The following is a 27,850-nucleotide window of genomic DNA, read 5'->3' as shown; positions in this document are numbered from 1 at the left end:
TTAACCCCTTATTGGATATATGATTTGCAAATATCTTCTCCCATTCAGTAGGCTACCTTTTCATTTTGTTGATGTTTTTTTTCAATGTGCAAAAGATTAGTTTGATGTAGTCCCACTTGTTTGCTTTTGTTTCCCTTGCCTGAGGGGACAGATCCAAAAAATTAACACTAAGACCTATGTCAAAGAGCATACTCCCTATGTTTTCTTCTAGGAGTATTATAGCTTCAGGTCTTTAATCCATTTTGAATCTATTTTTGTATATCGTGTGAAAAAGTGGTCCAGTTTCATTTTTAGCATGTAGCTGTCCAGTTTTCCCAACACCATTTATTTAAGGGGTAGTCTTTTCCCCATTGTATATTCTTGCCTCCTTTGTAGATTAACTGATCATAAGTGCACAGGTTTATTTCTGGGCTCTCTGTTCCACTGATCTATGTGTCCGTTTTTGTGCTCATACCATACTGTTTTTATAATATTACCATAGCTTTTTAATATAGTTTGAAATCAGGGAGCATGATACCTCCAGCTTTGTCATTCTTTCTCAAGGTCGCTTTGGCTAATCAGGGTCTTTTGCAGTTCCATGCAAATTTTAGGATTATTTGTTCTAGTTCTGTGAAAAAATGTCATTAGTATTTTGAAAGGAATTGCATTGAATCTGTAGATTGCCTTAGATAGTATGGACTTTCTAATATATTGTTAAAGTCAGTCAGGTAATGCCATTCTTCTCCTCAGAGCACTCTAATAGCTTTCCATCTCACTCTGAGTAAAATCTAAAGACCTCAAAATGACACCAAGGCTGTACCTGATTTATATCCTGACCCACTTCCTATACTTCTCTGACCTTGATTGCTCTGACTTATGCCCTTGGTATTCTGCCAACAAGAGGAACCCCTCCGCCTCAGGATCTTTGCAACTGCTACCCCACTGCTTGAATACTCTTTCCCCCCAATGTCCATATAACTCACTCCCTCACTTCCTTTAGGTTTTTGCTCCAATGACATCAGAGAAGCCTCCCTTGAACTCTGTACTTCTTTTTCCTGCTTTTTCTCTATTAACATTGTTTTTTAAAGAAATTTTAGATTCCGTATCTTTTTTATTTACTTATTGTCTCTGTCCTGTCACTACAAATGTTAGCCCCCAAAGGGTAGGAACTTTGTTTTGTTCACTATCTTACCCAGTACCAACTACTCTTTGAACTACTCTTTGATGTAGATACTGGAAGATCATTATTATCCTCGGTTTACAAATAAGGAAACTGAAGCCACCAGAGAGGTCCAAATAACTTGTGCAAAGCCACAAAGCCAGTGTCTAAAAGTTGGAAACCAAAAGAACATAGAAGGAATTAAGTAAGGATGATGAGAGGGTTAGATGAAAATAATGAGGGAGAAGCAAAGGAACAAAATAGCTAAATCTATTTTAACATAATGTGTAAGCATAAAATTTTATGTCAAGTGAAAATGTTCAAAAACAATATCTCTTTAAAAATAAATAAGAGAAATGCAGGGAAAGAAAGATAATGAAAAGTTGAAAGCAACTGTCTTGGGGTAATGAGGTTGTTGTGGGTTTTTGTTTTCTACTATTCATATTCTACATAGCAGTAGTTTGCAAACTTTTTATCTAAAGGGCCAGAAAGTAAATATTTTGGACTGTGCAAGCTGTATGGTGTATTGTTACTACTCAATTCTGCTATTGTAGTGCAAAGTAATCACAGACAATACACAAATGAAAAGGTGTGGCTGTGTTCCAATAAAACTTTATTTATAAAAATAGTAGACAGGGGCTTCCCTGGTGGCGCAGTGGTTGAGAGTCCGCCTGCCAATTCAGGGGACACGGGTTCGTGCCCCGGTCCGGGAAGATCCCACATGCCGCGGAGCGGCTAGGCCCGTGAACCATGGCTGCTGAGCCTGTGCGTCCGGAGCCTGTGCTCCGCAACAGGAGAGGCCACAACAGTGAGAGGCCTCCGTACCGCAAAGAAAAAAAAAAAAAGACAGGCTGGATTTGGCCCTTGCTGGTCCTAGTTTGCCAACCCTTGCTATAGAGAATCAAGACCATGCCAAAGATACTATAAACTATTATGTCTGAGAGGAAGTTAGCTTTGCTCTTATGTGAAAATAAAGAAATGAAAAACTTAGTAAACCCTTGTGTTATGATCTTGAAGTAGCAATTTTAAAGCAAAGGGATTACTAGATACAGGTGTTATGTACAACTCCAAGATAAAATATTTTATTAGAAAGCAGCAGGGTCAGGAACCAAGTGTGAGTTTGTACTCAGAATGTTTCCCGCAAAAGTGAGTTTTCTAGGCTTTAACAGGGAATGAGCTGTGAACCTACTTTAAACTTGATGGCTGTAATTAAGATACATGAATTAAACTAAAATGGCTTTAAACTTGCCAACCCCTCCTCTTTTATTTAAAGATACTTTTAAACTTATTGAGAATTATTTAGCTTAAATTCTACTGTATCACTGAAAACAGTTTTGACTAAAAGAGAGCCTACATAATACTTATCATTTTGGGAAAAAAATCACATTGGTAACATAAACATTCTTAGATAAAGGACTGATTTATAGACAGAGGAATAAGCTTGAAGATTATCTGTCAGAGTTAATGTGTAGGTCTTCCTTCATTGGGTGGAAGGCTGAATGACTAACGAAAGGTCCTACAAATCTCTAAGAGATTCTGTGTCTGACTCTGGAATAACAGATGCTTTTCTGTCATTAAACTGATGGGTGTAACCATTTGACTATGCTTATAAAGAGTCTCAACCTTAGAAGAGAATAAAAGAGATGTAAATATACACTAGATAAATTATAATGTTCCTGAGACTTTTTCTATTGCTCTGAGATTGTTAATGCCTATGCCTACACACACACACACACACACACACACACACACACGCCCTTGTTCTACTTCATGTATTACTTTGCACATTTGCATTGATTAATATCATAGCAATATACACTCAACTACTGTGTACTCCCCAGTTTCTCTCTTTATCCTGTCAATCACCTTCTTACCACGAAAAAAGTCAAAATATTGATATGATCCTACATAAAACAGAAGTTGCTGTTTGTGTAAATTATATACAAAACCCAGAGGCAATGAGCATCCTCCTGGACTGGTGACACATACATTTGCATTACATTATAATCCAGTCTCAATTGCATATGATGTTGGGTTTACTGTTGCTCCTAGGAAGAGAATCAGGATTGTCAATTTAAAGATAAATGTAAACAAATGTTGAAAAAAGTCAGCACATCATAGAAGACTTGGTCTTCTATCTAAATCTAAAATATCAACTTGCATCCGTCACTAATTTTCTTCTACAGTATGTTTCTCCTTGGATATAACACATTAAAATAAAAGAAATATTTGCTCTCTGTCATAGATTGAAAACAAATCAGAGTAAAATCATACTCTTTCATAATAAATGGAAAACAAATATTTTTCTCATAGGAAAAACAAATATGAACCATGTAAGAATGCATGTTTTAAATATTTTAAAACTGTTATTATTGCTAGTAAAACCTTTACCTTTTATTTCAGAACTTTTACTTCTAATTGACACTAATCTCATGTCATCTTCTTGAGATTACAGAACTTAGAGGATATGCAGAGTTAAGGGACAGGTCAGAATTTGTATACTTGACAGTAAAGCCAATCCTGGAACTCATTCATGTGTCTTGTTTCACCTAGCACATATGATGTATCTTGGTGATTGAAATTTCTTAGCAAGGTACGGGAAGATATTCATTATCCAGCCAACTAACCTTTCATCAATCTGCCCTTCACAGTTTGAGAATACTCTCTCATTTTATGTTTTTGTACCTGTTGCACCTTCCACTGGAATATTCTCGCTCACTCATTCTCCACGTGGGGAGAAACCCTTTTTCTGCTGTATCAAAACCCAGCTGAAAAGTCCGTTCAACTTCTGCAGGCATCAAGTTGCTCCTTCCAAGCACTGATTATAGGATCTGGCATACCAGATTAAAATTATTTCTCTATCAGTCTACCTTCTTGCAAACAGCAAATACCTTATATATTTTCATTACATAACTAAATTAAAAATTAAAAAAATATTTTACTTGGAAAAATATAAAGGATTATATGAGTTATAGTTCGTATATTCCTTATTAAAACGTCATAACATTTTTTTATTCCATTTTAAAATAGTTTTCTCTCAAAGACTACTTAGGACTGTTCTCCCCCCCCCACCCCCATAAGGTACTGAAATAAAACACTACTAAAAGGGAGAAAAATCTTCCTTTTACTAAATGTGAATCAATAACCTATGATAGCAAATGAATCCATCTGTTGTTTCTTAGGTTTCTTTTCAATAAAATTTTGTATATAGCAATTGCATCTAATGATCTCGCTTACTAAATTAGGAAGAGAAAACCAAAAGGCATAAATATTCTCTAAACAAAAAGCAACCACCTGGAATTTACCTTTTTTGTTGTTGTTTAAAGAGAAAAAATATACATGCAAATTACAAAAAATTACATGATAAGTTTAAACAGTACCGGTAGACTCTGCCAAAGAAAAGTAAAATCATAAAGTATATATAAAAAAAAATTATTAGATACTGGCTTCTATTAAACTTTTACTGATAATTTTAATGAGTCCACCATTTTGAAAGACATTTTCTCTTTTCATAGATATCTGTAAATAAAAATAAAAGGAGCGATAAAGCAACAAATAGTTACTAGTAGCAGAAAGGAAATAGGGGCTTTTAATTCTGTGTATTACTGTTAAAGCAATTATACTCCAATAAGGATGTTAAAAAAAAATCTACACGGAAGACTTCATAATGTTTGTGAAATTTCTTTGCATCCTAAATCTCAGCTTGATGTCAGTGAGCCAGGAAATGAAACCTTGGGGAATTCCTGCCATACAGTGAAATGATGGTCTCAACACACCTTTTCATTCCTTTTGCTAGGTACTCCTGATGTATTTATAGGCTGTTTGGAATAAAGTATACTGCTAAAATGCCACATCATGGATTGAAGTCAGATAGAAAAGAAAAAAAAAAGTCCATACAAATAAGAACCAAAAAGTTACCTCCAGTACATATTCCTCCTTTTCTGGAGGTTCTCTTCTGTGGTTTCAGTTACCCACAGTCCGAAAACATCATATGGAAAATTCCAAAATAATTCGTAAGTTTTAAATTGAGATTTAAATGTCATTCTGAGTAGCATGATGCAATCTCACACCTTCCTGCCCTGTCCCTCATCCCTTTGTCCAGAGTATCCACGCTGCATTCACTACCCATTCATTTGTCACTTAGTAGCCATCTTGTTACCAGATAAACTGTCGTGGGATCACAGTGCTTGTGTTCAAATGACCCTTTTTACTTAATAACGGCCTCAAAGCACAAGAGTAGTGATGCTGGCAGTTTGGATATTCTCTTACTGTGCCTGATGTATAAATTAACCTTTATCATAGGTATGTATGTATAGGAAAAAATATAGTATATGTAGGGTTCGGTACTATCCACAGTTTCAGGCATCCACTGGGGGTGGTCTTGGAACGTATTTCCTATGGACTTGTGGGGGGATTACTGTACTGTGTTTTAACACAGATGTGTTTTACTTCATAAATTAACTTATATAATTAAAAGATAAATTAAGAGCAAATATGGCATTACCCTTAATTTTTTTAATAAGGATGAGATGTTCCTAGAAATGTATTTGCAAATATTTTATTTTCTCACCTAAATTCCCTCTAAATGTGCAGAAAGTATTAATCTCTTATCCTATGAAAGCTGGAAAAGAGAAACCACATAGTTAACTTATCAAGATCACAAAATTTGAGAATGGAATTGGAAATACCTACATTTAAGTAAACAATCTGAGACAGACTAGAGCAAAAAATACTCATCATAGTACCTTCTTAATTGTGAAGCCACAAAGCACATAGGTAATTAAGTAAATGCAAGGAATGGGTTACAGATATGCACAGTTCCATGAAATGCACTCAAGTATGAGAAGCCAAGGATGAAAGGAATAAAAATGTTGAGAACTGATACAGAGGAAGAAGATGGTCGATGTTGTTTGGTGAGTTTCAAAAAGATAGTGTTTAGTTCCCCTCTAATAGAAAATGGAGTCTTAAAATCTCATTTAAAGCTTCATTTCCAAGGTCAGATCTTCCAAAGGTATCATTTTACTATCTTGTTAATTACACATGATTAATGGGCTCAGTGAATCACACTCCAGAAAAATTAATCCATTATGTTCCCAGTATAACCTTTAGAATTCTGATAAATACCACAGGACTATGTTTTTGTTTTGTTTGTTTTGTTTCTGGTCATCTACGCCTTTGCCAAATGTTAAAAGAATCAACCAGTAAATGTTTATGTATGGTATCTATGACCAGCAAAGTTTTGAGTGAGAAAGATGGGAAAATAATACAACAGGAAAAACCAAAGCCTTTAGTGAGTGCTAGATGGTTTCTTTGTGCTAGCTATCTCATATTCCACAGAGAAGTGCCGTGTGGTTAGTTTACTAAACCTGGTTTTACAAATGAGGAAGTTTGTGAGTTTCTTGAGAATTGGGAGTGCTTTTAAGAACCTCCCACTCCTTTCCTCCACTATAATTAATACAAGTCTCAGTGTATCCTGGCACCGGATGCACTGTCCAGAACATAATATGCAAGTAAAAGAGAACTAAAGGTGGCATATACATATTTGCTAGGTGGATTAAAGAGTGCACTGTTATAGCGCAACAAAGTAATAAAATACAAAGCTTTAATGCTATTAAAACATAGTCTTTTCCACCCAGAATAAAATTTAAAGCTTCAAGATGTCATGACTGACACTTATTCATGAAATCCTATAAATAATAATACAATAATATATATTAAACCTGTACAACCAGTAGACTATTAAAAACAAAACAAAACAATTCTAATCCTAGTTCTTCCTCCAGCCTAAGGCAAGTCCATTAAATCTTGTGGGTTTTAGTTTTCCTAGCTATAAAATAAAGTTTTGGCCTAGGTGAGTCCTAAGAATCCTTAAAGGTTTAAATAGTTATGATTACATCAAATACTGGAAAATTTGGTCTAGACTGCTTCATTTGAATATGAATCTCAGTAACCAGAAGAGTAATCAAATTTTATAAATGACACTGTAAGGCACACTCTAAATCCCGATAATGACTCAACACTTTCAACACTAAATTTAACATACAAATATTTCCACAGGACTCACACAAATGTCAGCGTTCCCCCAAAGTACAGTCTTTTGCCCCAAAAGTAACCTTACTTCATTCTAGTAATATTTAGTTTTTAGACATGAACCTTACCTCTTTCTTATCCTGCTATCTTCTTTACCCTTCTACCTCTAAACCATAAATTGTACTGTTATCTGATTCATAACATTTAGTCTGCCATGTTCCAAAAAGATGTCGAATTATCCTAAATCTCCCTCTTCTCACTTACTATAATATTTAAGGGAAGCAGTACTAAGATAATTTTTTTATCCTGCTTTTTATATCATAGGACACTTTTTTCTCCCCATTAAGATCCTAAAGGGGAAAACCATACAAACGTCACAAAAAACTCTAGCCAGAGATAATCAATGCAGAGCAAAAGCTATTCTTCATAATTCAGTAGTCAGTTAAAAAAAAAAGAGAGAGAAAATTACAGTCTGTTAATGATTCAGAATTTAAAAAATTACAATGCAAGAAAAAATAATCAGCATAGGAATTAGAAAATTAGTCAAATGGTAAAGTTTAAAATTTAATGTCTTGAAAGTCTTGATATTAGAAAAAAATCAATTTGATAGCATGCAGCTTTGCTTTGTCCTTTTCAGTCCATCTGTGTTTTAAAGGATACTTAGTAGCAGAATAATGTGTGACTCTGCCACGAATTGAGCCTGGCTGCTCCCATGGATGTAGCTCTATAAAACAAGACAAAGAAGCGAAAATTACAATCCGGGCAAAAGCAGATGTTGGGTAGATTTTTTTCCTTTGTATTGTATGTTTTATGCCTTGAAGATAAACAATGGATGAATCTATGAATTAAGCCTTTATTTATAGTTTTTAAATAAAATAATTATTAGTTATTTTTGAATAAAATAATTATAGTTAACTAGAAATAACAGATGAAAATGTTGCTGGCTGATGTAACTGTAAACTGTAGAAAGCAACCTAACATCAGAAGTAAACTTAATATAATTTGTTAAAAGGTTTTACCACAAACACATACGCACAATGTAATGATTCTTCCAGAGTTACTGTAAAATGTACTTAGTATAAGCATAAGGTACAAATTAGAGCAACTAAGTCTAATGACTCTCCATCCTTCAAAGTAAGTAGAAAATGACCTATCAAAAGTTAAACGACTCTTTTCCACATTATCAAAGTTTTAAAAATGAGATAGCTTTATCAATGCATTCATTTTATTAGAGAATTTCAACTGATTTTTTTCAAAATATAATTACTATAATCGTTTAACCCCATTGAGAAAGGTACAGTGTCCTATACCTAGTAAGAACTCTATTAGTTGATACCAGTCAGTTATAGAAATTTGACAAAGATCTCCATCCAGGATATTTTGCTGATTCCCACAGTATTTCTGCTTTAATGGAAAGAGTATTTAACTAGGAGTCAGAAAGTTATTCCATCTTGTCCTCAACCCTGGGCATGTCACCAAATCTCTCAGATATTCAATATCCCCTCATCTAGAAAACTAGGAACTGGATTAGATGATTCCTACGATCTTGTGGAAGCATATACAGTCTTGTGTATATTGTCATCAATTCTGTCTTGGTATTTCCGTGCAAAGGCTACTCTTGATACTCTGATCTAAACTGTCTTTGTTTCCATCTCTAATTTCTCAGTCATTTGTAGTGCAGCTGCCTCATCCAAAGTTGTGTCTGGATATATTTTTAAATCACAGCTTCAAGCAAACTGACTAAAAAATAGCCATTTCTGGTTTATTCACATTATAGCTTCTGAGGAATCCTATTATGTGTGTTTTCTTTTTATTCTACTAAATATTTACCAATCAATGACAGTAGTGTAGCAAGACAAATAAAATACTATAAGCCATGTGCTTGACATTACTTCGTCTGATTAGAAACTAAGATCTTCAGAACTAAGAAATGAAGGTTTTATTATTGTAACAACTGTAACAGCATAGATAATAACAGATACAACCATACCAAGTGCTAATAACAACTGCCATTTATCAAGCACTCATTGTGTTTAACACAAGCTCTACATGCAGTATCATTTAATTCTAATAACTGTAACAAAGTAGGTATGCTTTGGCATAAGTTCCTTACAAGAAAAAAAAAAGTGCTCACACCAATCCCAGAGAGATGTGATTCTGAATTCTGATCACTGAAAAAAATGTAACTTATTTAAAAAGAAGCATTTATGACACCAAGAAAATGGCAAATGAAGACTAAGGTTTGATAGTGCCTGCTGTTACCCAAATGACAGTTTCAGTTCAAGGTCAAATCCACGAAAGCACTTTTGGTCCCTTCTTTCATTTTTAAAGTACATGATTGCAGAATGAACCAAGAGCTTGTCAACAGCTAAAGGAAATGCTGTTGTGATTATAATTTACCATCTACATGAATTCTTTCTGTCCAGTCTTTTCATGCAGTTTGACTCAAATTAGTTATGAAATTTTATTTGCTCATTTTCTTTCCCCCTTCTTGCATACGTCATGAAAAATTACCTGTGTGAATCCTTTCAGCTTTTTTCAGTCCCTTATTTACTATCTCCCAGTACAAGAAGAGCAGACACTTGAAATTTAAGAAAATATTTAAGTGATAATCTCTCACTCGGCTAGCATATGACTCTCATTCTTTGCAACAGAAGTACTGCAATAGCAAAAAGAAGAAAACATGATGATTTATTATCAACATAAAATCAGAATGTAGGATGAAAATCCTGTATTTTCTTTGGCAACACTTCCAAGAAGTCAAAAGAGTTCCCTCATTGCTCTTAAATAAACTTATGTCTTTAAGTTTAAGTAATTAATTCTCATCCCTCCCACACACACAAAAAAAAACACTTCTAAATAACAAATGGGTTAAAGAAGAAATCTCAAGAGACATTTAAAAATATTTCGACTAAATGAAAATGAAAAACAACTTATCAAAATTGTGGAATGTAATGAAAACAGTGCTTGGGGGATATTCATAGCATTAAATGCATATATTAGAAAAAAAGAAAGATCTGAAATCAGTAATCTAAGTTTCCACCCACAGAATGTACACCACCAAGAGTGAACTCTAAGGTAAACTATACACTTTGTGTGATTATGATGTGTCAGTGTAGGTTTGTCCTTGGTAAAACAAACAAACAAACAAAAAAACAAAACCATTTTGGTGAGTGATATTGATAATGGGAGAGACTATAAATGTGTGAGGTCAGGGGATATATAAGCAATCTCAGTACCTTCCTCTCAATTTTGTTGTAAACCTAAAACTGATCTTAAAAAAATAAAGTCTTTTTAAAAAGAAAGAAAAAAAAAGTTAATCTTGCCTATTTAAGAATTGCCAGTAGAAGAGCCACTGCTTTCCTGCTCAAAGCCTATAGACAATGAGGGATCCGTTTTCTATATATGATAGAATCAATCCTTTTTTTTTTTAACCATGTAACTCTAAATAAAGAAGATACTATTTTAAGATATATTAGTTAGTAGGAATGCAGTAATGACACCCTAGGCCTGAGTCTCCTTGGTATGCCCAGGTACCCAGAACTAAAATGAAATCATCTTTATTATTTCCTTCTCAGTTTCTTTCTGAGAATACTAACATCCAGGAAGAGATTCTTTTGAACTATTAAGATATACTATCTTATTTATTTAGTGTTAAATTTAATAGAAGTACTTAAAGGCATTCTGTGATCTTCCCACTGTATGACACTATAATCTTGCTTAAGATGGAACCAATTACTTGAGTCTTATAGTAAAAACAAAGTGTGAGAGCAGGCAGGTAGGCAGATGGGCAGGCAGGTGGGCTTCTGCTGGCAAATGGAAGTATCCGGGTCACCTGCTGGTGCACAAAACGAGTGGAAATCCCGAGGTACTTAGCACTCTGACATCCTAATAAAAGATTTCTCCATTTCTTGACAGTTACATATTCCTAGCCCTTTCCTTAGGGGTCCTCTTTTTATTCATCAAACTACATAAACTTCTCTGAGGTAGCACTAGTTCTTGCTAGGCTGCTACACCAAATGGCAGATGTGATATAGATCATACAGTAGCTAGGCGAAGTCCTCCTGGATTTACCTAAGAGATATAAATAGGTATTATCTATATCCTGGTGGCCAAGAATGCCACTGTGTTTGACTTCCCCAGGCTAGGAAGGGTATGATTGGTCTTAATCAAACCCTTCTCTACAAAAAGTTGTCAGCCCTGCTCGTACAGTGAAGAAATGGCTGTCCTTATGAGCTTGACCTGAATTACAGTGCCAATAAGACTGGTAGTTCACATATTGTAAAGGGGGGAGGGGAGGGGGAGAAAAAGTAACAGAACAGAACACCAAGAACAAAAAGCTCCAATCGATACTAAGGAAATCCTCAGCAGAATATGCTGAAATAGTTCATCATAATTGGCCCTCCCTAGAAGGTCAGCCAATGAGAACAGAGTGCAGAGCTGGAAGACTCTGCAGATACTACAAAACAACCCTAAGCCCCAGACACTAGTAAGACAGCTACTGGGGATAAACTATGTTTGGAGAAGCACCTTTTACTTTTTGAACAAAACTGATAATATGACTGATGAGAGAGCTTCTCATATTCACTGTGCTTTCAAAATGTTGAGAGGTAAAAAATGTGACAACGCAGTAAGACTAAGTTTCTTCCAAGTGTACGGCAAAAACTTAAAAGGCCCTATGACTTAGCTTCTAAGCAATTTTAGTAATTAATATTTTCCTGAGAACACATTTCTAGCCTTATTATAGATTTTCTTTTATTCACTAATGAAAGAAAATTTGAAATGCACAGTATAATTACTCTCATAGAATTTTTTTGGTAACTAAAGTAGTAAGTTGAAAATGAAAAGTTATGTTATATTCTTCATTTAAAATCCAACAGAACAGCTTTTGATGTGAGATGAACTGAATATGTAAATCTACAATGCAAAAGTTTTGGTAACTCTGTCATATCAGATATATATGAAAAGTATAATTAAAAAAAATATGTGGGCTTTTTTTCCTTTTTATCTTTGGGAAAAAAAATCAACCATCAAGGAACATTACTATTCTCATGTCATTATTGTAAATGTAATCTAAAATTCAAGAACAACAACAACAGAGCAACTAATGTAGCTTAAAATTTACATTCATGTCATTATTGTAAATGTAATCTAAAATTCAAGAACAACAACAAAGCAACTAATGTAGCTTAAAATTTACCTGATTCTGTGTTAAAAATAAAATCACTCATTTCATATCACCGAGTATTTTGCATCATCTGTGATTGGTGTAAGAAATGCATCAGGAACAGAGTTTCTCTTTTGCCCTATTCTAGCTTTGCAAATAAATTAAATGTTTTTCCCCAGGAAAGCCATTTAACCTCTCTTTAATTCATTTCCCTGGTACAGATCATTTTTTGTTACTTATGGGGCTAGTAGGTGATAAAAAGATGGTATTATCAAGAAAAATCTATAAAATGCATTTAAACAAAAAATAAACAAGAAAAGGACCACTGTCTTTTGAAGCATAGTCTCTTATATTTTTCCTCTTTTTTGGCTTATCTGTGAAAATGGACATTCACATTTTCACTCTTAGTTCTCACATGATAATCTTTGATAATCCTATATATGGAAGCATCTTCACATGGATGAAAGCACCCTGGGTGGCTAGGCAATTTTTCCTTAATTATGAATCTTTTAGCATATCTATTAGATCATCCTTTGATCACTGTTTGTACTTGGTACTTTTTCCTGTCACCGCCTCACTGATTGAAACATGAGTAAAACACTGCTCAGTCTGGGTCCCAGTCATGCTGGACTACCTGCTATGACAGTTTTTCTAGTCCAATTCTTCGGATAGCTTTAGTCCTTGAAACTTCTCTTATATTGTCTTAAGAATGATACTCGCTCTAAAGTTCACCTAATGCCAACTGCTTTAAAAGTCCAGTGTCATCCATTTTCTCCGAATGTCCAGGATCACTGCATTCTGATGAGCAAGCCTGGAAAATCACTGCCTCTATGTCTTTGACATCAGAGACTTTATCTTGACATTTGATATGAAATATAGCACAATGGTATGATAAATGAAACCTGTCTAAAAAATGAAAATGATGCTGATAAGGATTCAGAGATTAGATCCATATAACACTGTTGACAGTACCACGGCTCTGCAGGCCTTGAGATTGGCTTTAACTAATGATGGATGCAACTGGTTGAGCCTGCTCATCTGGCAAATGAGACATCAAATTCTTGGTGTGATTATTTCTTTAAGCTTAATATTTCAAGGCTTCAGAGTAATGGCATTCATCTGTATATTTAATCATTGTATACTAACAATGTGAATCCAGGTATATGAGAAGTATTTTGCATGTAGAGGCTAATATACAACTTCTGGTTCTTCCATAAAAACTTTATAGCACCAAACACAGCGATCATCTTCAACAGAAGTACCACAGTGATGGCTGGGAACTCTGGCTAGAAACCAGGCTGCTAGCGGTGTGAGATGGGGCGTGTTACTTAACTGACCTCTGGTTCAGTTTCCGTATCAGTAAAGCAAGGATGCTGTAATAATTTAAAGCTTTAGAAAAGTATGACATGAAGTAAGCCTTCATTAAGTGTTGGCTGTTGTTATATTTATTTATTCAACTGGTATTTATTGAATGTCTAATATCACGTGATAGGTACGTTTTTAGGCACTTGAGATAAGAGTGAACAGAGCAAATATCCCTGGCCTCATGGGGTTTACAGTCTAGTGTTCGTGCACACGTGTGTGTTGGGGAGAGACCAGAGAAAGACAAAAAACAACATAAGTACATAATACACATATGTATATATAACTAATATAAAATTAATTGTATACAGTATTAGCGATACTGATTTTGAGGGAAGCACACACCAGGCAAAGGGAAATCATGGCTGGCGCAAAGGCCTTAAGGTAGAAATGTGTTCAGGGACCAGAAAGGTCAGTGTATTGGTGAGGCCTTAGATTTTACTCTGAGTCACATGGGAAGCCTTAATAGGTAAGTTGTGAGCAGAAGAGTAATGTGAGCTATGCTGAGAATAGAGTGTAATGGAGCAAGGATAAAAGCAAAGAGATGAGATGGAGGTTACTACAGTAATCCAGACAGAAGATGCTGGTAGTGTAAAGCAGGTTGATGGTAGGTGATAACAAGTGATCTGACCCTGGATATATTTTGAAGGAAGAACAACAGCATTTCTTGTTTGCTGTGTGTTCTTACGCAAAAGGAGATCAAAACTTTATAACAGATATAATGTATAGTAAAAATTTAGTTATTTCAAAGTTCAAATTCATAGTAAATATATACCAGTATTTATACTAATATATAGAACATTTACATTCAATTGGGAATACATGAATCTAAAACAAAATCTAGGTATTCATGGGTTTCTTAAAATAAAGAGGTCATTAAAAATGGTAACATGTACTTTAATTAGTAAGGACTCTATAATTGAAATATAGAAAAGTTACATTATTTGTCCACGACGTTCTATTCTCTTTTCACATTTTCTCCTTTGGATGATTCATACTCTTAAATTCAATAGCTCTTTTGTATGAAAGACTCCTTCTCAGACAGGTCTGTAGTGTCACATTTTATGGAGTAACTACTAATTGGATATATCTACTTGAATATCCCACTTGAATGTCCTAACACTCTAAAACCAAAATTTTTTCAAACAAATGTCAGTATTCTCCACACAAAATAATTTATCTTTGCCAGACTTGCTAGACTTCTATGCTCCTGTCAATAATGCAACCACTCTTCTAATGACCAAGTTTCAACTTTAGCATTTATGTCTGCATCAATCATAGAGCCAGTGAACACTTCCTATTCTACATTTGCCATTTTTCTGTTACCTTGACACAACTGATTGTGTCTGAATGTTTATTACATCATGCTTGGATTACAGATGCTCTAATCTTTACACTCCAATCTCTCACTTCTAGCTAAATCTTCGAAAATCACCACTTTCATCGGTCTACTGCCCACAAAGCTTTGAAAATTTAAAATTGCTTAGAGGCCAAAGCCCTTGGCAATTAAGTCAAACACTTTTGAATCAACCAATTAAGAAATCAAGCCAGCAACTGTCTACTCAGTACTTAAAAGAGATACTGTATTCCATAAAATGAGAAAACAAGTAAATATAAAACGTGGTGTTTCTGCTCAAAAGGAAACACAGTAACATTTGCATAAAGAGATCTCTAACCATATAGATAAAATAAAATGAGGGCAGTGTACTAGAATTAGTAGACCAAGATTTGAGTCTGGGCTTGAGTTGCCTCCTTTGTAAATGGGGATAATAATAGGATCTTTCTTACTGAGGACTGCTATAGGATTGAACAGATCAGAAGTTAATAAAATTAGCTACTAAATTACATGGTATTTAGTAAGGACTATAATTTTGGCTATCAGTTTAGCTATGTGTTCAGTGAATTCTAGAGAAATATAAAAGGTGAAAATTACTGTAGGGTGAAATGGAAGGAAAAGACTCCAAAGATGGTTAACTGTAAACAGGGTATTTCAATGGAGATTATGTTGAGGTAAATTAGGAACACTGGGAGAGGATTTTAATCAGGTAGACTGTGACAAGGAAATTAACAGAGGATGGGAAGGAGTTTAATCTTACTGGGAAGGGGTATGGAGGTAGACATGATTGGGGTGCCACATTAAGTCCATTTATTCTCACACTATATCTATTAAAAAAGATTACACCTCAGTGAAAAAGAAAATTATGGCCCCCAAACATCCTATCCTCATTTCCACCTCTATATGGGTTCTTAAGGCTGTTCCATTTTTTTTTTTCCCTGACCCATATCAAGAAATGATCTTTATTCTTACTGGATAACCAAAATTCAGCGTGATTTAATGCCAACTCAAATTCTACCTCTTGTAATAAAATTTAATAATTAATTAATAAACAGTTAATGCTCTTAAACTATTATAATACTTACTGTCTATAACATTTAATCTGTATCTTAATCACATATGGATTTAGAATGTTAGGATTCTGGACTTAAAACTCACATGAATAACACTGTATCAGGAAAAAGGATATATCATTTATAGAATACAGAATATTTATTTTTAAAAAAGAGAACAGGCTTCAAACACTTGCTTCTACATATTTTAAAGCAATTTAAATACAAAACGTATTTAAACCCTAAAGTGAAATGTAAAATGATATTAGAACTCTGTATATGTAGTGTAATTCAGGAATTTTAAAAAAATCTAGAGCATCTATTAATAACTCCATATTTTTTAACATCTTAGATGAAGCTAACATATGAAGTTAATTCCTCAAAATAGCATAAAGAACAGTTAAACTCTGGACATTTTATATAGAAATCTTAGAGAAAAAGTGATGCTTTAAACAGCTATGTAGCATGAATGTTATTTAAAATTAATAAAATCAGAGTTTACTCTTTTCAGATTGAGACTGAGCTCATTAAATAATGATTTTATTTTTAGTAAGCAGTTTTTTGCCAATAAAATTTTTAACAAGTAAATATTGATATTTGGTGGCTATCAGTATGTACTATAAACATATAGTTTAAAAAATCATATTTCTCCAGATATTTCAAAAGTGTATTCCATCATTAGTAATTAATGTATTACAAATGTACTTGTGTATTAGTATTACAAGGGAGTATTTGTATACACTTAATGAATTTTTTACATATAAATTGGTTTTGTTGTATATAATTCCATTTTAAAAACACTGGCTTTTTCTTTATAGATTTAAAAAATCTTACATGAGAGCTTGCAAATATCAAAATGTGAACTTACCTTCACATATTGAGAGTTTGTGACACTATAAATATATACATTATGAAAAGACTAAAGCTTCTTCTAACTGTGCTTTCTCTCTTTTTTTTAAAACTGGCTAATTCATAAGAAATTCTTCAGATTTGTTCTTAATCAGAAATACACAATAGGGGGAAAAAGGCACTCACAAATTTTGTATTTGGATATTTAAGGCCAGTCAAAACTCATCTTATAGATTTAAGACTTTTGCACTTTTCTGTCAATTCTAAAGAGGTATATTTTCAAAGAAACATTATCTGGAAAAAACAAGCAGAAACAAATGAGAGTCTTTCCATCGTATCTGTAATAAAATTCTTCCATGAGTTTTTCACTTATAATCAGGAAGTACTTTTTTTCAAAAACAGCCAGCACTGCTGGGAGAAATTTGAAATGACTTTTTACAAACACAAATTATACACACACACACACACATATATATATATTTTTTTTTTGTACAAGTGGACAAGTGGGCATGTGTGGAAAAGCTTAGAAAAGCAACTGGAAAGATCTGCACAAAATTGTAAACCACTGTTAACTGTGGAACAAATTTTACAAGTTGAGAGAGGAGTATTAAAAAAGGAGGCTTACATATTTTCTTTTACATAGTTTTGTATTATTTGAATCTTTTACAACGTTTACAAAAATATTTGTGGATTATTTGGGGAACAATATGTTCTTTTAAAGAAAGGCAACATTTTTACTCTTGTCATCAAGTAGTTTATAATATTCTAGAACAGTAAGAATTGCTTGCAAATGCTGTGGAAATGTCCATCTGATTTAACAATGTGGAAAGCCCTGGTGAACTTGGTGTGATTTTGAGGGGAGTGATGGGTGTACAGGAGCCAGACAGAAGGATGCTGGGAGTGACCAGAAATGAAGTGAGTTCATGGGCACAGACAACCTAAGAGAACAGAAGAAACTGAATTCAATGATACTAATTTCAAGTTTGAGAGCTTGGTTTTGGGAAACGTTACAAGTTTTGATGAGGTTTCAAGTAAATAGTTCCCAAATGAGCGGTTTAAGTGGAATGAATAGGTAGGTTATAGATTTAAAGAGAAAAAAATGATCATATGAGGCCAGTGTGCTGAAAGAATCGACAGCGTGGGTGTTCTGAACAAAGGGACTGAAAAAAAAAATTATCATGTCTGAAGGCAGAAGAATGAATTAGATAACCTCTGAAGTCTTTTAAGACCCTCTAATCTTACTTTTCAATGAAGTTACTACGTGGTTGTCTTCAATATTGTAAAAAATATTTTCCAAAAAGAATATCAATGACACAAAGAATATTCAATCCTAAGAAATAAAAATATAACATCATTTACATAAGTGCTACAAACCAACTTACTGCGATTTTTTTCCTCTTGAAAATATTAAAAAAAAATCAAGGGCTGCACAGTTCTAATTTATCCTACTTAATTGGAATTAATATATCATCTGGTGGCTACTGCAATGTTTTTTTTTAACAAATCAAAACAACACGTATTCATAAAGTTCGTTTCTTATTTATGGTTTCCTTTCAGTTCCTAAAAATATAGTGAAAACCTGACTATCAAACTGGGGGGAGAAGGAAGGTATAAATTTAAAAACAAATTCTCAAATAGAATAACTCGGTCAAGTAAAATTTCAAAAGCAGAAAACCTACTCAGTAAAAGATAAAATATATTGGCAATTAGCATCATCTTTATGGATATAAACAATCAAGGTACTATTGTCCACTTAAAGATATTTTCTTGAACAAACTAAACAAATCTCAGTCAAAAGTGTTTACAGCTTTAATTTGCTTAGTAAACCAGGTCTGCACCATACAGTAGTGTACTTATCTAAAGATAATGTTAAATGAGCACAAACTCTAAAAATGAGTCCTTTTTTAGTGAAGTATAGTTGACTTACAATACTGTGTTAGTTTCAGGTATACAGCATAATGATTCAGGGTTTTTGCAGATTATATTCCATTATAGGTTATTAAAAGATATTGGGTATAATTCCTTGTGCTATACAGTAAATCCCTGTTGCTTATCTATTTTATGTAGTTTGTATATATGAATTCCATATATATTGAGCCCTTAATTAATGCTTAAAGCAATTAAAAATATATGTACCTTTCTTTTCTTTAAAATGTAGTAAGCTATTTTATAAGATAACCTTTTCGTTCAGAAAAAAATAAATTATTAATGGCAAAATGCTTTGAAATTTTTATCCTTTCAATCTTCCAAATAAGGTTTGAGGAAAAAAAAAAGCAGAATCTTCTATGCCTAGTGGACTAATTCTGGAACCCTACAATAGAAGGGGGAGACTCCCAAAATATGATCTTAGGGCTTAAGGAGTTCAACACCGAGGAGAAACTTACAAGAATTCTTCAGAAGAAAATTTTTATTATGAAGGGGATAGCTAGTACGGAGGGAAGATGACATTTTCAATCTTCCAAATAAGGTTTGAGGAAAAAAAAAAGCAGAATCTTCTATGCCTAGTGGACTAATTCTGGAACCCTACAATAGAAGGGGGAGACTCCCAAAATATGATCTTAGGGCTTAAGGAGTTCAACACCGAGGAGAAACAAGAATTCTTCAAAAGAAAATTTTTATGAATTTTTATTATGAAGGGGGATAGCTAGTACGGAGGGAAGATGACTAGAAAACAAAGGGAGGGAGAAGAAAAAGGAGGAAGTACCTTGGGGAATAATGCTTGTTACATCTGCATGACTAGGAGCAGGCCTGGACTGAGGCAGCAGTTCTGAAACTTCCTGTACATAAAACACAGGAAACCCTTGACTGGTGGATTGAGGTGGATTAACTAGTGAATAAGTGGAACAGCTTCTGGAATGCAGGCTACACTATATTTCCTGATCTGGTGCTGGTTATGTAGGTGTGTTCTCTTCATGAAAATTAAGCCACACACTTATGATCTGTGCACTTCCTTAAATTTATGTAATGTTTCTATTTAAAAAATCTCAGATGAACAAATAAATAAATTGGGAATCTTGCTACAAGGTACATTTCTGGAATCTGCATTTTAACAAGTACCCTGGGGGTCTATGCAGCCATTCCAGCACATAACTGGAAAAACAATAGCTGAGAGGTTCAAAAGTAATTTCTTCATCCTCTCAGCAACTGCTTTCTCCAGCCACAGGCATTTCTGGGTATTCAACAAACCTGCTGATTTGAAACCCTTCTACTCTAGTTGGCCAGGAAGCAGCTGGATTACTGACTATAGACTTGGGGTCAGAACTCATTTCCATCCTTACTCTTTACTTATCTAGGCTTAAGATGCACCTGGCCCTGTACTAGATACCACAAAAATGAGAAAATCATAGTTTCTGCCTTCAAGAAGTTTATAATCTAGTTTAAATAACTATACATTACCTAACATACAAAACAAGCAAAAAATTAAGTGGCATAAGTAGCAGCGAACAAAGCACTATAAAAGTAAGAGGAAGGATGGAGAAGCAAACAAGGTCTCTTGGAAGATGGCATCAAAACTAGATAAAACCTAAAGTAAAATGTCCACAGACAAGAGAAAAAAGAGGAAATGCTCCTGAAAGGGCAGGTGGGGAGCACTATGGTAAGGACAGCGTGGACTGGATATGGGCTACTGGGAAGAAAGTAGTTAAAGTTGAGGCTAGAAATGCAGGCAGTCCCTACCTTTAGAGGGGTCTTGGATAAAACGCAGAAATAACTATGCCTAATTTTAATTTTATAGGAATAAGAAGGTCACAGAGGACTTTTGAACAGGAAGGAGACGTGATTGTAAGTCACTTCAGGAAGCTGAATCCGCAAGCCAGATTTAACGTACTGCGACAAGATGAAGGTAAATCAACATGCTGTATCACGGTGACTGTAAATCAAGGCTACACAGAGAGATCTAGGTTCTCTTGCTGCTCCACTTGATCAAGCCGCTTAACCTCTCTGAGTCATTTTCCACTTGTAATTAGGGGATAATAGTGACTACTTCATATAAGGGTACTGTATACACTGAAGGAGGTAACGTAAAGTTCCTAACATTAGAGGTAGTTCGTCATTGTGGTCCTCGTCGTCATCCACTTTTTCACATCACTCAAGTTTTTCCTGTGCTCTTAGATATGGTATTTTTAGATGGCTCACATGAGTTTGCCTGGAGCTAAATTCTGATGAGGAAAATAAAGGGTAAGGTAGAAGGGGGTAAAGTGAAGAAGGTATAAAAATACATGCAAGAAGTTCAGTATGCCAAAGAACTAAGATATATGTGAAATAGCCAAAAATATACAAAATACAACTTTTCTAGTAGCACTTGTTCTCATCCTCTCATACTTGGATTTGGGTAAAAGCTTCCAGATTGGCTTTGATCCCTCTAATAAAATAACAGCACTGTATATGGCTGTCAAGATAATACAACTAAAAGAAAACGTGTTTTCCGCCCCCCCCCACCCCCAGTTGTAACCAATCTGCCTACCTGATGTTCCAAGACAGCTTATGTTGGTTTTACATATCCTAGATTTTTACGTATGCCTTTCCAAATTTAACACAGTCTAGTATTTGGTTGCCCTCTCTTTTCTAGTCAGGCTATCCATCCTCTTTTGAACCAACTTAAATATGACTTACCAAATCTAAATTCAGTACCACTTTCTTTTTTTTTTAATTTTTATTTATTTATTTATACAGCAGGTTCTTATTAGTCATCTATTTTATACATATTAGTGTATATATGTCAATCCCAATCTCCCAATTCATCCCCCCCAGTATCACTTTCTAAATGAGGCTTCTTATAGCACTCAACATGACATAGATCCTTTTCTAATCTTAAACTCTGTAGTATGTTTAAGTCAGAATTACTAAGTTTATACCTGATTATATGTTGATTTGAATTATTTTCTGCTTCACTTTTATTAGTCTCATGACTCCAAATGTCTGGTAAAGTTCTTGAAACAGGACCATGGTTGTGCATATTTATCTCCAAAATACCTAGGATAATGTTAGAAAGTGTTCCTAAAAAACTGCTGATTGGGACTTCCCTGGAGGTCCAGTGGTTGGGACTTCGCCTTCCAGTGCAGGGGTTTGGGTTTGATCCCTGGTCAGGGGGCTGGGAGCCCACATGCCTCCAGGCCAGGAAACCAAAACAGAGAGCAGAAGCAATGTTGTAACAAATTCAATAAAGACTTTAAAAATGGTCCACATCCAAAAAAAAAGTTAAAAAAACCTGCTGATTGACTGCTCAATGAAATTCTCCACGTAAAAATTTAATGTTATATCTTTCCTCCCGCATGAACATTCTTAGTTATGTCATAGGCTATCAACTTGCCTCCCAAGCCAATCTCAAAGTCACCCCAGTCCTGTCTTCTTAATTCTACTCATTTTACCAGGTATAAAGTTCTGTCATTACCAGTCTAGAGTCACTACCACACTTTTTGTTCAGGAACCCAACCACACTTTCTGTTCAGGAATCCACCATCTGTTACCTCAGTCTTCAAACTAGTCTTCCAGCCAACAGTTTTACATATCACTTCCCCCCAAAATACAAATCTGCCCCTGGCCACTCAAAGACTTATAGTTTCTAGCAGCCAAATGCCTACAAAAGACTGTCTAAACATCTTAGTGTAGCACACAAGGCTTTTCCAAATCTGTACCAAATCAATTTTCTTAGAATCACCTGAACAGTACTCAAAATTCACTCCATTTACTCTAAATTGATTACCCTGAGCCACCCAATAACTTTTCATGCCTCTGTGCCTTCAGGCATTTTCTTTATTATTGCACTTTGCCCACTGTAGTGGGTTGAATAGTGTCCCCACACAATTCGTGGCCACCCAGAAACTCACCACATGACCTTATTTGGAAATAGTGTCCTTGAAGATGTAATTAGCTAGGACTGGGATCGCACTGGATTAGGGTGGGCCCTAAATCCAAAAAGCGTATCCTTATAAGAGACAGAGAAACAGAAGGAGGTGATGTGAAGGTGAAGACAGAGATTGAAGTGATGCCTCCACAAGTCATGGAAGGCCAAGACTTGCCAGGAATCACCAGAAGCAAGGAGAGTGGCGTGGGATGGTTTATCTCTCAGAAACTCCAGAAGGGAACCAACTTTGCCAATATCTTGGTTGCAGACTTTTGGTCTCCTGAACTGTGAGAGAACAAATTTCTGTTGTTTTAAGCTACCCAGTTTGTTGTACTTTGTTATGGCGGTTCTAGAAAATGAATTCACTCAGTTATCCACTTACTGAAATCCTACTTTAAACTTAAAAGATCTGGGCTGTTTCATTTCTCTCTCCTCATCTCCTATAGATTCATCCAAGCAGTACGCTCTTGCTCCATCTTTGCTCCCACAGAAATATATTGAAGCTTATGTCTGTCACTGAGTTGCATGGCTGTTGTCTATTTACGTCATTTCCCCTGTGGCTCTGGGAGCATATCAAGATTGATTTCCAGTATTTAGTGGTGCTTGACATAATAGAAACTTTATGCTAACTTTATAGGTTGCTAAAAGTATAGGTTTTAAGAAGTAACGTAAGCCCTACAACTTACAAATTTTATATTGTATTCAATACTGTCATTACAATGCTTATTACAGAAGTTCAGGGTAGAAAAAGCCTAACACCTTAAACCTAATTTCAGATTTTTTAACATGTAAATATAAAGCTTTTGAGAATAGCTTGGCAAAAGCATTTTTCAGCTGTATGTGCATTTACATTAACCTATTATCTAGGTTCAGTTACTCTGTGCACACACTGTGAAAGTAGCTGAATCTCAGAAAATAACACCATCCTATATAAAATTAGGTTAGTCTGACAGACTTTTAGTGTAATAGTAAACAGTGGTGCTAAAGCTTTCAGAGACATAACCTGAAAACAAAATTAGTATGCAGAAAAAATATGGAGTCTAAAATTCATGAAATATACTTCTCCTATAGTTCACAAATGAGGATTTATAATTCATACGATTCAATGATCAGGACTAGCGTTTTTCTAGTTATCACTGTTTAACGTTTGGACGGCTGAATCAATTTCGTGACTTCATCTACGGTTTAATTTCCCAAATTTAAAAGCACAAAAGAGTGGAATAAAGAGTAGAATAAAGATGACGACAATATATGCTTCTCTAGAAGTACTTTAGTTTCATGAAATGTTGAAATGGTTGTACAGTGCAAGGGTGTTCAGAAGATGTTCATGAACAGATTTTTGCACAATCAAGGGTTCAATGTGGTTTGTGTTGCATCCACGCAAAAGGCGTAATTATGATTTTACTGCCAAGTTATGAAATATTTATCATTGTATTAACATCTATCATATTGCAAACCACATTTTATAATATAAGCAATGTAAAATTGCTTACACTGTAAAAACAATGGTAATAGTGATATCTTTTCTCCACTACAAACATAATTGCAGAATGGAAGCTTCTACTGACATTTAAAACGCTTTTTAAGTATTCACATGATTCTCATATCTGTTTGATAAGTACAATGTCATGAAAAAAGTTTGAAGAATAATTTCTTTATAAGCTTACTTGGGAACCAGTATTTTATTACCTAATTAAATGTTTTTGTTAGAATATATATCATGAGGAATCTTTGTTCCATTTCCTGAGGAAAAAGCACCCCAAAATAGAATGCTGTTCATAAGAAATAACATTTTCTTCTTTTCATTTGCTTCCTTAACTGACCTATTGATAAAATAAATGCAAAGAATAATACACTAAGTTCTAAAACGAAAATAAGCAGCAGATATACAATTATACATCAAAAGATACCATAAATCTATGGTATAAGGTATATACATGGTATCTTTTTAAATTTTTTATTTTATACTGGAGTATAGTTTATTAACAATGTTGTGTTTCAGGTGTACAGCAAAGTGATTCAATTACACATATATATGTATCTATTCTTTCACATTTTTTTCCCATTTAGGTTATTACAGAATATTGAGCAAAATTTCCTATGTTATACAGTAGGTCCTGGTTGGTTATCTATTTTAAATATAGTAGTGTGTATATGTCAATCTCAAACTCCCAATTTATCCCTCCCCATCACCTTTCCCCTTTGGTAACTGTTAACTTTTTTTTCTGAAGTCTGAGAGTCTGTTTCTGTTTTGAAAATAAGTTCATTTGTGTCTTTTTTTTTTTTTTTAGATTTCACACATAAGCCATATCATGCTATTTGTCTTTCTCTGTCTGACTTGAAGTTCACTTAGTATGATAATCCCCAGGTCCATCCATGTTGCTGCAAATGGCATTATTTCATTCTTTTCAATGGCTGAGTAATATTCCACAGTATATATGTACCACATCTTCTTTATCCATTCCTGTCTATGGACATTTAGCATGCTTCCATTTCTTGGCTATTGTAAACAGTGCTGCAGTGAACACTGGGGTTCATGTATCCTTTCAAACCATGGTTTTCTCCAGATATATGCCCAGGAGTAGGATTTCTGAACCATATGGTAGCTCTACTTTTAGTCTTTTAAGGAACCTCCATACTGTTCTCCATAGTGGTTGTACCAATTTACATTCCCACCAACAGTGTAGGAGGATTCCCTTTTCTCCACATGCTCTCCAGTATTTATTGTTTGTAGACATTTTGATGATGCAATTCTGACTGGTGTGGTAATATCTCATTGTAGTTTTGATTTGCATTTCTCTAGTAATTAGCAACGTTGAGCATCTTTTCCATGTGCCTTTTGGCCATCTGTATGTCTTCTTTGTAGGAATCTCTGTTTAGGTCTTCTGCCCATTTTTGAATTTTTTTTTTTTTTGGAGATTAATCCCTAGTCGGTCACATCATTTGCAAATATTTGCTCCCATTCTGTGGGGTTGTCTTTTCATTTTGTTTATGGTTTCCTTTGCTGTGCAAAAGCTTTTAAGTTTAATTAGGTCCCATTTATTTATTTTTCTTTTTATTTCCATTATTCTGGGACATGGATTGAAAAAGATATTGGTGTGATTTATGTCAAAGAGTGTTCTTCCTGTGTTTTCCTCTAAGAGTTTTATAGTATCAGGTCTTACATTCAGGTCTTTAATCCATTTTGAGTTTACTGTTGTGTATGGTGTTAAAGAATGTAGTTTCATTTTTTTACATGTAGCTGTCCAGTTTTCCCAGCACCATTTACTGAAGAGACTGTCTTTTCTCCATTGTATAGTCTTGCCTCCTTTGTCATAGATTAATTGACCATAGATGCATGGGTTTATTTCTGGGCTTTCTGTCCTGTTCCACTGATCTATATTTCTGTTTTTGTGCCAGTACCATACTGTTATGATGAATGTAGCTTTGTAGTATGCTCTGAACTCAGGGAGTCTGATTCCTCCAACTCTGTTTTTCTTTTTTAATATTGCTTTGGCTATTCAGGGTCTTTTCTGTTTCTATTCAAATTTTAAGATTCTTTTGTTCTAGATCTGCAAAACATTGTCATTGGTAATTTGATAGGGATTGCACTGAATCTGTAGATTGCCTTGGGTAGTACAGTCATTTTGACAGTATTGATTCTTCTGATCCAAGAACATGGTATATTGTGCCATCTGTTTGCATCATCTTTGATTTCTTTCATTAGTGTCTTATAGATTTTGGAGTACAGGTCTTTTGCCTCCCTAGGCAGGTTTATTCCTAGGTATTTTATTCTTTTTGATATGATGGTAAATGGGATTGCTTCCTTAATTTCTCTTTCTGATCTTTTGTTGTTAGTGTATAGAAATGCAACAGATTTTGGTGTATTAATTTTGTATTCTGAAACTTTACTGAATTCATTGATGAGCTCTGGTAGTTTTCTGGTAGCATCTATATTTTCTGTGTGTAGTATCATGTCATCTGCAGTGACAGTTTAACTTCTTTTCCAGTTTGGATTCCTTTTATTTCTTTTTCTTCTCTGATTGCTGTAGCTAGGACTTCCAAAACTATGTTGAATAAAAGTGGCTAGAGTGGACATCCTTGTCTTGTTCCTGATCTTAGAGGAAAAGCTTTCGGTTTTTCACCACTGAGAATGATGTTTGCTGTGGGTCTGTCATATATGGTCTTTATTATGTTGAAGTATGTTCCCTCTATGCCCACTTTCTGGAAACTTTTCATAAATTGGTGTTAAATTTTGTCAAAAGCTTTTTCTGCATCTATTGAGATGATCATATGGTTTTTATTCTTTAATTTGTTAATATGGTGTATCACATTAATTGATTTGCGTATACTGAAGAATCCTTGCATCCCTGGGATAAATCCCACTTGATCATGGTGTATGATCCTTTTAATGTGTTGTTGGATTCTGTTTACTGGTATTTTGTTGAGGACTTTTGCATCTATGTTCATCAGTGATATTGGTCTGTAATTTTCTTTTTTTGTGATATCTTTGTCTGGTTTTGGTATGAGGGTGATGGTGGCCTCACAGAATGAGCTTGGGAGTATTCCTTCCTCTGCAACTTTTTGGACGAGTTTGAGAAGGATGGGTGTTAGCTCTTCTATAAAAGTTGGATAGAATTCACCTGTGAAGCCATCTGGTCCTGGACTTCTGTTTATTGGAAGATTTTTAATTGCAGTTTCAATGTCATTACTTGTGATTGGTCTGTATATTTTCTATTTCTCCCTGGTTCAGTCTTGGAAGGTTGTACCTTTCTTAGAATTTGTGCATTTCTTTCAGGTTGTCCATTTTATTAGCATATAGTTGCTTGTAATAGTCTCATGATCCTTTATATTCCTATGGTGTCAGTTCTAACTTCTCCTTTATCATTTCTAATTTTATTGATTTTAGCCCTCTCCCTTTTCTTGATGAGTCTGGCTAAAGATTTATCAATTTTGTTTATCTTTAAAAAAAAACAGCTTTAGTTTCTTTGGTCTTTTCTATTGTTTTCTTTGTCTCTTTCATTTATTTCCGCTCTGATCCTTACGATTTCTTTCCTTCTACTAACTGGATTTTCTTTGTTCTTTCTCTAGTTGC

General features: G+C 34.5%; 1 protein-coding gene across 1 annotated transcript in view; it reads right to left on the bottom strand.

The window, feature by feature from the left end:
* TUSC3 (tumor suppressor candidate 3) overlaps positions 1–27,850 on the bottom strand; it is a 181,778-nt gene that overhangs the window by 20,607 nt on the left and 133,321 nt on the right. The window contains exon 7 of the mRNA XM_024747785.1: positions 7,829–7,892. Within this exon, the coding sequence (XP_024603553.1) occupies positions 7,829–7,892 (64 nt within the window). The remainder of the gene's footprint in view (positions 1–7,828; positions 7,893–27,850) is intronic.

The sequence above is a fragment of the Neophocaena asiaeorientalis genome, unplaced genomic scaffold (assembly GCF_003031525.2).
Source record: "Neophocaena asiaeorientalis asiaeorientalis breed wild unplaced genomic scaffold, Neophocaena_asiaeorientalis_V1.1 scaffold326, whole genome shotgun sequence".
Classification (NCBI taxonomy): domain Eukaryota; kingdom Metazoa; phylum Chordata; class Mammalia; order Artiodactyla; family Phocoenidae; genus Neophocaena; species Neophocaena asiaeorientalis.
This window is presented reverse-complemented; position numbering and strand designations above follow the sequence as displayed.